Here is a 16,869-nt window from a genome sequence, read left to right as displayed (position 1 = left end):
GTTAAATTAACTCTGCCAACTCAAGTGTGTAATATCTGTAAAAACGTTAACCTTTTAACTTATATTATAAATATGGAAAGACAGTCCTTTGATATAACACAATATACAAGTATGTACAAAAAAGTGTCCTTAACATTACTTTAGATAAAGTTCGCTAACAAAGAAAATATTTACGTGACATAAAATGGAACGCTATTAAAAAAAAACTAGTATATTGTTATAGATACCAATTCTCATTACTCCGTCAACAAAACATTAAGTGGTCTGCATATCCGCGATCAGTCCCTCGCACTTCCGGAACCAATTATGGCGACGGAAACCGATACGCCACTGCCAATACTTTGGCAAACGTAGAATGTATGCATAAAGTACAATACGAACTTAATAAATGAAGCAAGTATTAAAAAATATTAATTACTTTGTGTCACATTACTCCCGGAGTATATAGTAGTATATTCATTTAAATAAATTTCTCTTAACATGAACGCAACAACACAGTTAATGCTCAGCATGCCTAGTTAATGTAAGCCTCGAATTAACTCGTATTTGCATGTATTATAGACCAATACGAGCTTACAGATAATCTCTATTGCATTAAGCGATTATAAAGTATAAATATCGTGCATAATATTATAACCTTTGGAGTTAAGGAGTTACCTTTTACATGAGCTAGCAAAACGTATTTTCTTTTCTTTAATTAAATTAGAAAATACAAAATGGAATATTTAATTAGTTAATGTGAAAATATGTAAAACTTCCATTTGATGATGCAATATAATTTTGAAAGTTCCGTCCCATAAATGTATTAATTAGATTAATATTTACGATGTGTTTTACGTATTCGGCTTTGTTTTCGTGTTCTGACATTTACGCAATAACTTTCTCTTAATCACGCGACTTTTTGCAAAACCTGTATAAACTTGGTTATGCAATAATCAACTTTATGACATTAAAAATAATTGAATAAAACCTTTTTAATGTCCGAAAATATGGCATCGAATAAATTTAGAAATGCTGTAGATTTTTGTTTGTTTCGTAAACACAAAATGTATTACTACAGAAATATTTACAAAATAAACAAGTTACAAACACAAAGTCGCAGGGGGATAGGCAGAAAGCAGTAACCCGGTTTCTTTGTGTAAATGTCGGAAATAGCCCTACATAATATAACTCAATGCGACGGTAGCTACTTGGTAAGGCATTCGATGTTTACGATGGACAAGCCGTACTACTTACCTAGTACTTGTGAGTTACTTCAAGAGAAATTGGAGTGTCAACCTAAATTTTTTTTATACCACTTAAGTTTATCGTTACTGTAAATCGGATATTTTATATAAACTGTACATATAGGCATCATGAGAGGTTTTAAGTCCACTTGATTTATTTATTGAGTGTGGTTGAATTTCGCCTATGTCGTGGATAACTCAAACCTTTGGCACATTTACAATACAGTATATTTCATATGATATAAGTTATATATCCGTTATCTAAAAAATGTCAAAAAAAGACAACTCGATATTTCGATATTTAACCAAGTATTCACAAAATTTAATATAAAGCTAAAACATATCTGTAATTATATTTTATTATCATTGAAAATAATGCAGAACATTTGATATTCTGAATTAAACGATATACACGAAACCGTTTATCGATAACGATTCGCTAGAACGGGACGCGGTGGAAGCTGTGATCTGGATTGCTGGCGACCTTCCAAACAGTGCTTTATAGCATAATTTACTGATCCGCTGCAGCAGAAATATGCCTCTGCAGTATTCTAGCTATTCCAGAATTTTTGAGCGCACTCTGTAACTTTTATATGACGTGTTTTGTATTATGTATACTTGCACACAAGGTCAGTTTAGGAATGAAAATTTTGTTGTGCAAAACTGATGCTATTTTTAATAAATAAAGAAACAGTTGTAAATATTTCTTTGGCTCCGATGTCTTGCCCGGATACTACCGATAGTTGATTGTATTTCTTGTACAAGTATTGTATTTAAATAATTAATTTGAACGTCATACTTAAACTTTATTTAATTACTTTTCATCCTAAAATATAGTTTGAAATCACAATATATTTTTTAATTAAAACATTTTTACAGTGCCTTTTTTATTTTAAAATAAATTCGAGTTGTATACTTGTATATCGGCAATCCGTCATAGCTTTAATATTATTGTCGAAATACATATTATCGAAAAATAAAAAATGAACTGAACCACAATTGATTTCAACTATATAATTATTATTAAAAATCATATAGATTTTTAATAATAATTATACTATCTTCTCACGAACGTGGTCGAGACCCATATGTCTTACAACGTTACCTTTCTTTACCCGTCTGCGAGCTGAGACCATAATTCCTTTTAGCGAGTCATGATCTCATTACATCGATGCCGGAAAGTATGTCAGTATGTGTAGGCTGGTAATGCACCGTTGTGAGCGCGCTGCGTGCTTAATCTTACCCATTGAGCATTTGTGAGACATTGAACTATATCTATATTTTTTACAAATAGGCCTTCGCTATTGAAATCATTATCTCGTAAACAGTCCCGAGCTAGACAGAGAAGTGTAAAAAATTTATAATAATATTGAATACAATTGGAATATTCTTTACCATCTATTATCAAATTAAATTACTTATTTTATTTATCGAGCAAATACTATCGGTTTCATTAACGAGCGTTGTAATTGCTGTAATATTACAGTTACTTGTTGGTCTTAATTCGACCGGCGCAATACGATACGCATAATCGTGGCATACTTATTTCTGATGAAAGTCAATATACAAGATATAGTTCTGTGTTTGACAAATCCCTTAAAGTCCAGGATTATAATAAAAATTCCAGTCCAGGATTATATTATAAATTAAATTTCAGTATTAGGTGAAGTTGATTTGAGATGAGCTCGGATGCTGGCAGGGCTTATGTTCTGGTATAATAATAAGCACGTAGAGTCGTTAGCCTTTTTTGTCGTCCATTTTACTTGGGGACGGAGTCAACGCAGGCCAGGTTAACTCCTTATTCCCTCGTTATTTTAATATGTCATGCGCAGTTGGCACGCCTTCCTTGAAATTTTCTGATAGTGAACCTAATCTGTAACCTTATCTTGCGTGACGAAAATGTTCGTAGTATATCAACCTTGTAAAGATTGATTGTAAATATTAATTTCATAAAAATAAATTCAACAGTAACGAACTTTATCTAAATATTATTCTAACGTTGTCGTGAGAATGCACTCTATGGCTTTAAATATTCATTTAACTGTATAATTAATTTCCAAGACTTTCTTAGAAGAAGAAGCCAACACGGTATATAATTGAATAAAACGAAATTATGCTATTGATTATTTTGCCCCGTTATGATGAGCTACTTCTACCGTTATAGAAGGCGAATGGACGTATGCCTTATTCGTTATAATGATTGAATATTACGTTTTAATCACAAGACTAACAAGAAAAACGGCGATAGTTGTAAAATGTATTATATTGGTAATAAAATTAGCGACGGCCCTGTTGCAGCTTCGGTTGCGCAAATCTGAAAGCCATATTGTTCAGATTGTATAATCATTGGTCAAAATTAATAAAATTTAAGTAGATACTTTGAGAAACAGAGAGTAGAAAAACATGTTCCTTGATATGCTCTTTCATTTCAATCATTCTATTTCATTTAATATATAATGGGTTGAAGTTAGGCCCTCGTTAATTCTATGAATAAACTACTCGTTAAAATGGTGCAATAAAAGTAAGAAAAACATAGTTTTTCTTAATGGCGCTGTCTCCTGTGATTAGCGGGCTGAGAAAATCGTAACCGTATTTTTGTACAAGTTAAGATAAAAACTTTAAGAAATAATATTAAAAAAAAATTACTAGTACTTACGTTCTATTAAATTAAATATTAACTAATTACGTGTTGTAAATATATTATTAATTTCATAGTTTAAAAATATGTACCGATTACAGAATTTAATATTTTTAGTTAATATTATTGTTATTAAATGGTATACTTAAATCTGCTGGAGTATATATTCAAGGTGCAAAGTGTTGCTATCATTAATAACTCGAAACACGAAATTGAAACAATGAATAAACAGACTGACAGCAAATGAAGCAACAGAAGGGTACTTATGTTTTGACCATCGCTTTCGTACGTCATTAGATCAAGGCTTCAAGAACGGCCTTTGTTTTTGTATTAACAATGTTTTTGGGAAAAAATATAGTATGAAATTGTATTTTCAGGTCAACAATATTCAACTTACAATGAGCAAAAATTTAAAAAAAAAATCAAATTAAAATCTTATAATTATTATTTAAGAAAGAAGCTTAACTTAAAATGTGTATGTATTTCAGTGATAATTTATTGGGATAGGTTTAAAGATTTTATAGACATTAATAAACATACATCTAAATATCTAAAATATGAATTCCAAATTTATTTAGACATAGGCAATCGTCCAGTTATCAATATAGAAGGGCAGTGTACTGCAGATTGCGCAAAGTAGCGACGTGCCAACTCTCCAAGATCACTCGCCCACCGCCCGCCTTAGCAGCTCCTACACAGAATACATAACATAAACCAGACTGCAATCAGTGATTGTGACTCAATTATACAAAAACTAACGATATAATCTCAAACTCAAGTAATAGCTGTTCATTCTCGTAATACGTATTAAATTGTGACGGATCCTTTTTAAATTTCTTATATGTGCCTTGATTATACGTATTCAAGTAAAACGACAGACATTTAAATAACATTCTCAATGCTAGTTTTAAACCAATAACGTTTTTATTAAATGGAATATATATTTAAAAACTAAACTAATAAATGATATACCTACATATATGCCCGATGATATATTATTCATAGATGCATAACTATATTGAATTCATCAGAGTTATACTATTAAATTTCTATTAATAATTGGAGTAATTTATTAAAATTCTTAAGTCGCGTAATAGGACATTATTATTTTTATATACCTTTTATTTTCCCATGGTTATAACCTAGTAACCGTTACCAATTATGAAACATTAAGATGATGTTGATTCAAGGTCGCTCTTCGTTGTTTTTATCATATTATTATTTTTTAAGGTATTTTATTATATGATATGTGCTACGTGCTTAATAACTAGGTACTAATACGAATTAGATAATATTAAGCATATTAACGTTTTCAAGCTATTATATTATGTCTCATTTAAACATCGAGTGTTATCAAATTTAGAACTTATTACACATAATTGTAAAGTTAACTATTAATAATGTTTTTAGTTGAAAATAAGTACCTAAATATAATGTTCACCACGATTTTGTCGGTTTTTAAAGATATTTTTATCTTTGTCAAAATCTCCAAGGTATTAGAAAGTGTATATTGTTGTTTGGAAAATGACCTTTCTATAGAATGATTTTTTTTAACGAATCGAAAGTTACGTTATTTCAAAGAATATTTACGAACAATTTACAATATAAATCTAAACAAGTATTTTTAAGGTAGAATATAATCAAATAAGCCTTTTATACAATTAGGAAAGTTTCGTAGATCAAAAAGGAATTATAATAGGATCAACTCCGGTTGTACATACGCAGGACTCCGGGCACGCGGTCGGCATTCCAGTCGTACTGTTTGCCCGGCCCGTCTAGCGGGCTTAAAATAATTACACAAGTGTACTACGAGCTAAGACAACCCTCTAGAGTTCGTTGTTCCTTCGTTTGCTTCGTCGATTTCAACATTGGAGAGTAAAAGTTCTTCTTTAACAGGTTTCTGAATCGCATTTACTGCGGCGAAAGACGAATGATCACTTTCTCTTATATAACGATTACCTATCATCGCATACTGTCTTATGGTTTGCACTTCGTTTTTTTTTTTTTTAATAAATGTAAAATGGCCAGTTTTATTTTCGAATTGCATGGGCTTTTCGTTCGAAATATGAATCATTTTAGATGTCGATGATTTTATATTTAAAAAAGAGGACCTGCTGCTCGACAATTATGTCCAAATAACGCTAAATTTGGACGTGACACTTATACCTGTTATTACACAGGCACGTTCGCCTTTTACAGAACTCAACTTTACGGGCACTATTGTTTTGCAAGAGATATGGTTTATCCTACAAAAAACAAATTCGGTTGAATTACAACGTCATTAAAATAAGCTAAATGAAATATGTTCAGAGTTTTCAAGTTATGTGCATATTAGCGTTTTTTTGACAATACTTATTTTATTTACTGCTGTAAACTAACTATTTATAATGGATTTGATTGAAATTTCGTCCAACCTACAACCTGTAACGATGAAATAAGATCGATGCTGAAAGTGTGCTTATTGCATTGAAAATAATCTGACTGAACCAGCTCATATTTCTTGATCATCCACCTTGGACTAAGATATTATTTTATGTTATTTAATAAGTCGTTTTAAAATTTGTCGCAACATTGCTTTCAAACAGTAAATAATATTTATGAAATGTTTATACACTTTGCATTTTTTTTACGTTTGGAACATGGTCTAGTTCATTACATACAGTTATCTACAAATCTAGTTGTTTAAATTAGTTTTTATTCGCTAATCACTGTTCCACAGCTCATCTGTGCGGCGAGGATTATTGGAGCACGTTCGAATTTTAAACTGTGAATAGTAAATAAACGGACATTGGCGGCGCGGCGCGAACGTGCGCGTGCGCTTCTCGTCTTGTTACTCGCTTCAGTGTGTTAATGCCTCTGAATGGAGGCAGTCACGCGGCTTTCCATTCTTTTATATTTTATCGTACGTACTACGAACACAAAGATGACCTAGTTTTTATTTTCTGTTTCAATATTAGTTACAATAAAGTGTATTGTTTAAAATTTTGCATTAGTGAAGTTTGTGATTGACTGTTTTTTGTATCCTCGTACTTTTTATGCGTAGGTTTATTTTGATGTCGTGCTATTTCAGTAAATATGTTCTCTGTGTGGATAAACAGCATGTTCGGAATATTACAAACGGTGTTTACATCCTTCGATGACAAATAGTTATAAATAAGTTTTTAAATATGCAACATTGTTCTTCTTTCATCATTCTTAATTAGGTACTGTGTAAGATATAGTAAAGATACTTTTACTAATTCAATAATAAGCACATCACATAAGCAATTTCTGTAGGTACGTCATATTACGAATTCTATTATATTAGGCATGATAATATTTTCAAATCGATTTGATTATTAACCTTTGTCCATTCATAACACGTGGTCATTTTAGATCGAACATTTAAAAGTACATAACATTAATATTATACATGTACATAATGTTTAAAAATTAATATGCAAATAACTCCAGCAGACTATTAAAGAGGTTTCTTTCTGAAGTATTTCGATTGTCGATTATTCGATTTAGTTTACAGGCACGAATGTTAGAAGAACAACACTGGCTCGTTTAACACATTACCTTTAATTCCATCACGAGATCCAGTTTAACCTGTCTAATGAGTCTTTAACTCGATTTATCTGTCCAGTCCGTACTAGTCCCAATGGTCATATCCGTTGCAAATCGACGGTTTCCTTCGAAGATGGTCGCTCGAGTCTTTCATGAACATGATTTATACCTGCCACGTCATTAGTTTATGTCAACGCTTGTCACTGGCGGATGCGTTTATTTGCCTCGACAGCCTATTTAATGATACCACTTGGTACAAAGCTTTCAAGCAGCTTAACACTGTTAGATAACTGTAAGGAGTTAACGAAGTCTTGAACATTATAACCTTCAATGAATGTTTATGAAATTGTATGACGTAGGTGTTAATTATATGAAAACACAATATATATTTTAAAATATTTACTATTATCATTGAGGTACATAATGATATTAATTTGATATTCGTGATTGTGACCTACATTAACGGCTTATGTAGTTAAAACGATCGATATAGTTATCATGATTTCAAGACATGACAAGGTCGCTAGATATGAGTAAGAATGAAACATCAACGCGAGTAAATAAAGCATTATTATGTCACTGAAGTATTGCGTGCAAATAATTTGCGAAAAAACGCGGTGCGTTGTTGGTCCTACTGGGAGCCTTGGCTTATCTTGAGAAAACATCAGTCTCGGGGCGGAAAATGCTGGCTATCTGCCAAGCCTGGCCTTATGAGTTACTATAACTGTACCCATCAGATTTTACCGGTTAGCAGCTTACGAGATAAATGTATATAATTTTTATAACAGAAGCAAAGATGAAATTATTATGATGTTTCGAAAATGTGTAGTTTTACACGCGAGTCTAATTATATAGTCTCACTATGAAAATAGAGTTATTTGATTAAATCTGCTCTATTTATTCCACATTGTTCTTAACTTTTAAGAGATACAGCAAACATTTTTTTACGAACTCATTATCAATAGATTATATTAATTAGCCATTACCAAAACATTCACACCGAATAAAAGTATACAGCTTCCGCAATTTTCTCCAGACGAGCCTCTGTCTCCGAGATTCTCTCACGCTGAACTTTCCATTAAACAATAGCATGTTTGAGATTTCACTTTTTTGTCAACAAATGAAGCTCGCGTAAATATAACTACACAAAAACAACACTTTTCCTGTTCCTTGATTATAGTGTTTTCAATCAATTATACCGAAGATACGTTGTCGTTTATTAATTAGTGAAATGTTGCAACTCAATATAATTACATACTCCGTATTGTAGTAACACAATACAGCTCACTTATAATTTTAAACGTGTCCAATATCGATCTGTCTTCACTAATTGTTGTTATAATATATTCTTGTTGTTCGAAAGAAATAAGAAATGAAACATTCTAAACTTGTCTAATTAAGGTTTTTTTTTTAATAATAATTATTAATATCCTTTTATAAAAAGTAATTAATAGGAACAAGTATTTATTTGATAAAAGCGTAAATTTAATTGCAATTAGTGGTGGGTTTGATAAATACATATGTAGACTTATTACGGCTTAAATAAAATCATTAAACTTGTACAAAGTTTAAAAAAGGCACTGGCTTTTGGTATTTTTTGCGATTGTTAGTTGTATTTGATAGGGTATGAATTTGACACTTTTAAGTGTTTTTAATATGTTGAGATTATTATTTATTTCTTACATGTCGCAAGAGACTGAAGTGTGAGATGTAATCGTACGTTCAAATGACAGGTACATGTGAGTACGTACCCGGTTCTTTACAAAGATGTTTCCTTTTGTTCGAGTGCCATTCATTAGTCGAATGTCACATTGGTAGACCCCATTCTTCGGGAGTGCATTGAACCGACGCTGTCATATCTCCAGGCGTCATACGAGGCTTTGCGCTAACGTGTTTAACGAGTTGTGCTGTCGTGTTTTTGGTTATCCAGGATCTTGCAATCATTAACAGCGTTTTTTTGTCACCGGCAGGAACGTATGAATCGCGAAATAGCAAAAAGTAACGGGGACTTGTTTACAACACCGAAGTCGCTTCTGTATTGCTGTGTATATATCATTATATCTTTGTTTATTTATGCGATACGCACACCACTTTTTAATATAAATAATTACTATGCAATCTCAGATTCGTCGATAAGATACACCGAGTAGGTACGTCACGTGATCCGATAAATCATATGAAGTACCCGATACATAAAATCACATTATAAATGCAATGGCGATATTAACCTTGATGAAACTGTGATAGTGCAAAAAGTGTAAATTAAAGTGACAATCATAGCGGAAGAATACAAGTGAAGAAAGTGTTGTGAAATTTTGTATTGGTTGCCTTTTGACACGTGTGTTGTGAGCGGTGTTATCGCAGTTAGTTAATTGGGATATGAGTTAGAATGAGCACGGAGCGACGTCTCTCTCGGAGTTTCCACTCGTGCTTGAAAGGTTCCTCGACAGAGGAAGCGGCAGACGATGAGGAGAGCTGCTACCACTCCCTCGGTGGTCGCCACACGCTAAATAGACAACCGCAGGTGTATGTCGAGGACTTATCCAACATCACTCTCGCCGACTTCGAAAATTCACAAGATGAAAACGACGGTACGTATATTTATTATTGGAAAAGTAAATTAACAAATGTGATTCTACAAAACTAATTTATCAAAATAAAAATTAATTACGCAACTTGATAAATTGTTGTATTTATAATATATTATGATTAATTAAAGAGTTATTAGGAAAGTTATATTTATCCTAAACGTACTAGGCGTTTATCACGTCAAATTAATTAACGTAATAATTGTGATTGTTATAATTTCAAATGTCATTCATGAAGTTGACAGGCACATAACATCACGCGTCTTAAAGTATGCGTGTATTTAATTGGTCATTTTCTCTAATACAGATAAATCCGCACTGTGATGGTTTAGAATTGTCTTTAACACTTCATTATGTCCACTGTACACAAATTACATTGTAACTCGTAAACTAAATTAATTAAGATTGACATTACAAGTTTTTGCTTGCGAACGTTCTGAATGAACGGCCTGGAGGCAACGCAGGATATGATCGCGAAATATCAAAAAGGGATTTGCGAAATTTATTCTAATATTGTAAATAGGAAAGTAACTTTGCCGGTCTATTGCTCTTTCACAGCGAAACTACTGAACCGATTTCAATGAAATCTGGTATTTAAGCGAGCTTATAATACTCCAAGGAAGCACGTATCGTTTTTGAAGCTGCTAGCGACTTCTTTCATCATTATAACGTTTAAAGGATACACAATACAATATGTAAACTTTGCGTTGGAACGTGTATAACTATATAGTATAATAGTATAACAATCTTATAAAGCAGAATATGTATAGTAATGCTAGAAGGATAGAAGTGTGTAATTCATATATACTTAACGAGAATGAATACATTAGTGACGTCAATGTCGACAGACGCTAGCAAGTAACAAATTATGATAATGCACTCTTACTAAAAGTTAAAGAAGCGTTTTTGTCTTTGATTAGACACAAAAAGTAAATAAAATACAAAATGTCGTATAATTGCAACGTTATTTAGTCTTTGTTAATGAGATTTATTCCGCGTACTAAGACATCGTACGTGTATTTTAAACGAACTTATTCACAAGCTTTGAATACCCATGACACATACATATCTAAAGATTAGTAGAAAGACACCGCCACGCTCGTTTAAAACTCTTAACAATTAAACAACTCAGTTTGTAATTATTACTATGAAGTTTTTTGTACATAGTGTGCGGAAAAATATGATTGCTTATTACATAGCAAATGTTTGGTGCTAAGAATATTAATGATAAACCTACACAATAATTATTGCAGTATCTTGTATATTCGATTTCGTAATTCTTATATATATAGATATTTTAGTCATCCAAGATATATACTTACCTACACTTAATATCATAAATCTATTAAAATGGTAACAGAGAACGCATAGGCCGTTAAGCGCATAGGCGTGTCGCATGTATTAACCCCACATAGGCCATTTTTTTACGTCAGTATCCTCCATATTAGACATATTCAGAGATTGTATTTACTTTTGATATATTTTTGTTTTGCTAGACGATGTATATTTTAAACGAAACTGACAACTTGCACAAATATACGAGTCTTGATTTGATCTTGACATTGATAAAGTACGTAATAGGTATCTTCAACGAGTGAGTCATATTTCACCGGATACATAATACCTCTCGACAGTGTGTTATGGAATACCTAAACAATCGTGGCATTGCGAATAAAGCGATATCGTCGCTGAATTTAATTTTGATAAATTAACATTATCTTTGTTCCATACAGAAAGAAACGGTTTACGGTCGGGTCCCGAGTGTTCTAAGCAAAAAATTATCGAAATGATAATATATTTTACTTTTTTACTCAATTTCGCCCAAAAAGGTTTTATTGTTGAAATATTAAAATTTGTTTATCTACTTATGATATGGATGTTTGTTTAAAAAATATATCTTAACTGGTTTCCGGGTTAAAATGAGTCGGCACGACGTTTATAACAATTCCTTTCACGTTTTGTAGAGTTAATTGTTTACGTCTGTATCACGGTTAAGTTTATTCAGTATGTGTCCTACACACCTGCGCGGTTGCCACCGTCACCGCTCGCATCCGCTTCCCGTACAACCGAACTACCACCCTTTTCGGTTCCACTCGATGCTTCCGTTCCACAATGTAACATAATCCAAAGCAAAGTTACTCCTATTAAGTTTTAATTAACTTTATCGTTTCAATGGGATTTCAAATTGTTATATATCTTACTACGAATTTTGTTAAAATTAATTGGATGTTTTCCGTGTCATATTTGAAAATAATTATAATTATTTAATAAAAATCACTAGTTCTCTAGCCTCTAGCAATAGCAGTGTTTCAGATCAATCCTATAAATATTAACTTTGGTAGGTATATTACACGCTACATTACAATTACATAGTAAAACGGGAGTTACAGTGTGTCTTACGACTAATGCTACAACTCCCATGTTTATTATATTTGGTAACAGATTTTAGTAGTAGAAGACGTTGAATAGGGTGAAATATAAAGCTGAGATGGCCCAGTGGTTAGAACGCGTGCATCTTAACCGATGATTGCGGGTTCAAACCCAGGCAAGCACCACTATTTATATGTGCTTAATTTGTGTTTATAATTCATCTCGTGCTCGGCGGTGAAGGAAAACATCGTGAGGAAACCTGCTTGTGTCTAATTACATGGAAATTCTGCCACATGTGCATTCCACCAACCCTCATTGGAACAGCGTGGTGGAATATGTTTAAAACCCTCTCCTTAATGGAAGAGGAGGCCTTATCTCAGTAGTGGGAAATGTACAGCTGAGCTGTTACTTTACTTTACTTTTTTTTAGGGTGAAATAAAATTTATTTTTATTTAAATTCCATTTTAATGAATTATTGAAAAGGATGGTCCATACCAGTAATAGCTAGTATTTACATAAATACGAGTGGCTACTTCGAAGCATGAATAATTCAACTTTAAACTTCATCTTCTAAAATCTTAGCTTTATCGTCGTATCTTATCGCCTCTGAACTTTTCCGTTGCAATGTGATCTCGCTGACTGCATTGTGTACAGCATCCCCACGGACGGAAGTTGAGTAGGTTGAGGGGCATTGTGTTTTCCTATTGTACGGAGGGTGAATGAAATTTTGAGGACCAGGAAATATTTTAATCGGAAATATTTTTTTAACGTGATAATAATTTCATCAAAAAATAGGTTTAATAGGTAATTATATTTTAAATTATATTTTATGATCCACACCGGCTCTCCACGAGTGCAATTTATTAATAATGTTGTTGTACACTGAACAATTATGAAGCTTAATAATAACTCTTGCAAAAATAATACCTTTCTGTTAGTATAGATTTTCGAACATCTGATCTTGATGTTTATATTTAAACTCGTGTACTTTTTCCTTCACAATTGACGTGGACTAGATCATCTAAACAGAATGCACAGATAGAGTCTTTGCCAAAGTGATCGAATCAAAACAATATGTTGATGTCAACTGAACTCTAATCAATTGAAATAATATAAACATGGGGAAGAACAAAGAACCATATGTGTAAACATAGCAATGATCACATTCCTACTGGTTGAAGAGTTTTGGGCAAACCTAGGCGGGTATTTATTAGAAGTGATTAGTTAATGCAGAAAATATTTATATCGTTGTGATTGAAAGGTTCTTTTAATGAGATTGGGGGTTTTGAATTACGTGCTTTAACATACAAGATCCTATAGTTTGTTAAGCATTGTTGTAAGAAATGTTTTTTCTTATAATATCATTATAGCGAAGATGATCACTTCCAATCACGTAACTAGCCTATAAATTAATATTAAATATAAATCATATTAGATGATAAAATATATCTCTAACAAAACAATATGTTAATATTTATAATTTCGTATTCGCATTCTTCTTAATCAGCAAACATATATGAACGCTATTAATGCTAGTAGTCGGTTCCTCTGTGATGACATGAGATCATTGATGACTTGATGTTTTTAATTACGCCACAGACTGCACAACGTCGATTAGCATCATATTATCAACATCACATCTGCTTGTCTTTGTTGTTGCTGCCTGTTTGATTTAAACATCAAACAATCTGATGAATATCTGACTCACTAAACATTTAGTGATGTCTTTTTACATCGTAAAAGTATTTTTTTGTTAGTTATCGTTTAGTTAGTCTTTGTTTGCCTTTGATAAAATATCAAAATATATCCCAAAAATCTACAAGACTAAGTACTAAAACAAATTTGGTAAGCATACCATAATTCTTGCTAGTCTTTTGCAATCCACGCAAGAATGAGATAGCAATCATTTTAGTTCCGACAAATTAGTTTAGTCTACAAACTGTGTACGACAGAAGCGACACTATAAAAAAATGTAGACGCGGTAGTATTTTATAATAAGTTTTGATAACGCAATTAATGTTGATAGAATTCGCTTTTTGCAGCGAGTTTTCATGACAAAGAGTGGAAAGTTCGCTCATGTGTACTTAAGGTGGCCGGCTTGAATTATCCCGTACATTGCACTCTCGGAAGTCTATTTATATCGATAATATTCTGACACGTTCTTGGCAATCATTCCCCACCGAGCTGACTAACGACACTTTTTGCCATTCATACTTTTTAAACTTCTTACGTAACATCTTGTGCTATAAGATTAAAATTCATGTAATAATTTTAACATCAACTACGATGTTTATGCATAAATAATTAGGCATAGGTCCCGGTGAGTACTAATAAGTAAATGGAAATATATTTGTGTGCTATTTATGTTAAATGCTTAAAAGAAACGGAAGGCAAATTGGCGTAGGCATCATGTTATCGTTTGTGAAATGTATGCCGTGTACAGGAAATGATAGTCAGTTTAACGACACCTAAATTACATTTTTATTATATTTTTTTTAAAAAAATAGTCCCATTTAATATTTATTTATATTAAATGCTTCATTGATTAAATACATTAATGCCATTGTTTCTCAGCAAGTTAGTGTTTGTTATTTCGTAAAAATAGTTACACGTACATTTTCACCACTAACAAGAAATATGGAATAGAATTGATATCAATTATTTAAAAAAAATTAGGTTTTAGTGTACAGTGCCCTCTGTGTTATGTCAAAGGTAACTAAATGTTAACTCACTTCAGTTCCACTACTCGCCACAAGAGGTCGCTAAGAGTATTTTACTTGATATTTTCGAAGTATTATTCTCCTAAAATTATATCTTATTAATTAAATTATAGATTCAATTCACATAATACATACAAGATGCAATGTTTTTATAGGATTAAGGAGATTTACAGATTAAGTTAATTCACAGCGAGAAATAAATGTATTACATTTATCATTACGTAATTATTATTATCGTTGTATTTCTTTAGCTCTAGTCCCAAATTTGGTAAAGAAAGAAAAATAAAATGTTAAAATAAAGTTCTTCTCTTGTTCAATCGAAGTTCAGAACAATACTATAACCAGTTTAGTAAGTTCACGACCAATCCGCCTCGTAATGCCAAGACTTCGTATCGTGATTTATTCAATGTACTTATGATATAGGACTGACTCTTATTTCTTATGGTTTAAGGAGTAAATTTGTTTGTTTTTGTTTTAAATCATGGTATGCCCTCAGGCTACGAAGATCTGCCGACGACCTCCATTCTGTTCTAACAGTAATATAGGATGTACTCTGTAAAGGTTAAGACTTGCATTAATTTTAATAATGAGCAAAGAAAGATAAGTTTGTATAATTTTCTGAACTTATGAAAGAAAAAGTTAAGCAATTCGATATACTTACATTCTGATGCTAATATTTTTGTTTAGTATGTACATATGTTGTGTGTTTATGGTTTATTTGTATACATGTTCACAATTAGTGATTTATCCTTTAAACTTTTGATGTACCTAATGGCTTGTGGTTACAATAATTTATTGATTGACATAAATATTTATTTTTACAATAAACATACGGAATATTACGCTGAAATCAGTTCCCTGATATCTAGTAAAAGCACATCCGTTACTCGAATAAAAACATTGTTATTACATATTATTGCCATTATTATTCGTAAAAAAATAATTATTTACTGATACAAACTATATTTTATTTTTGGCTCTACTAAATTACGGTCATAATATGTAGGTAGTAATTTTACCTTGTTTTAAACATAAAATGTCACAGGATAGGTAATATTGAATGAGAGATGTTCTTAAAACCGATAGAATTAATAAAAAAATACATAGGAAAGTTATAAAATATTTTATGATTTTTTAACTCACTTCAAAAATAGGTACGATCAGTACGACATGTGTGTATGTAATATTGTTACAATTTTTGTTATTAAAACACCTGTTGGAAATCACATAAAAAGCTTATAAGTGTTCGTGTATTTACAAGTTTGTCTACTCTAATCGCGACTCGCGAGCTTTTTGTTCTGAGAAAGAGTGGTGTGATACTCCGAAAATAGCCGACGCCGGCCGAAGACAACCGAAGGTTTTCAAACATGGCAGCGGGAGCGCTTGTCAACAAAGTTTCTAGTTGACTTCGAGTAGTGTACTCGTCGCGCGCATTCGTACCGCGAAAATACTTTACGATCAAACATTCAATACCCATGTTATAAAATGTCATTTTAAGTAAAAGTGACTGTTTAGTTTGTGAAAGTGACTGAATGTTGCAATGTTATTTATGTTGTGTTTGGTTTTATTAAATTGTTATGTTGGAATATATGCCCATGGATAATTTGTAACGATACTTTTGTTACTATTAAGTTGTATATATTTCTATGAAGGTCGGTAGATTGTTATAATTATAAACGAATAATATAAATTGTCATAATCGTAGAGTGCATTGTACTGTAATAAAACAAACTTATTAGAGGCAAAGGTTACCCGGAAACATAACTTATAATATCGTA

General features: G+C 31.9%; 1 protein-coding gene across 14 annotated transcripts in view; it reads left to right on the top strand.

Annotated features, from left to right (window-relative positions):
• Positions 1-16,869, top strand: part of LOC124540273 (ras GTPase-activating protein raskol) — a 133,919-nt gene that overhangs the window by 88,024 nt on the left and 29,026 nt on the right. For 2 of the 14 annotated variants that reach the window (XM_047117808.1, XM_047117831.1), the window contains exon 2: positions 9,538-10,004. The exons of 9 other annotated variants lie outside the window; for them this stretch is intronic. In XM_047117808.1, coding sequence (XP_046973764.1) covers positions 9,803-10,004 — 202 coding nt within the window. In that variant the 5' untranslated portion in view covers positions 9,538-9,802. Of the gene's footprint in view, positions 1-6,640; positions 6,904-6,949; positions 7,068-9,537; positions 10,005-16,869 lie in introns of those variants that run through there. 3 more of the 14 variants (XM_047117813.1, XM_047117801.1, XM_047117820.1) reach the window with 3 other exon arrangements.

The sequence above is a fragment of the Vanessa cardui genome, chromosome 2, assembly GCF_905220365.1.
Source record: "Vanessa cardui chromosome 2, ilVanCard2.1, whole genome shotgun sequence".
Classification (NCBI taxonomy): Eukaryota; Metazoa; Arthropoda; class Insecta; order Lepidoptera; family Nymphalidae; genus Vanessa; species Vanessa cardui.
Note: the sequence above shows the minus strand (reverse complement) of the source record. Positions and strands in the feature narration are given on the sequence as shown.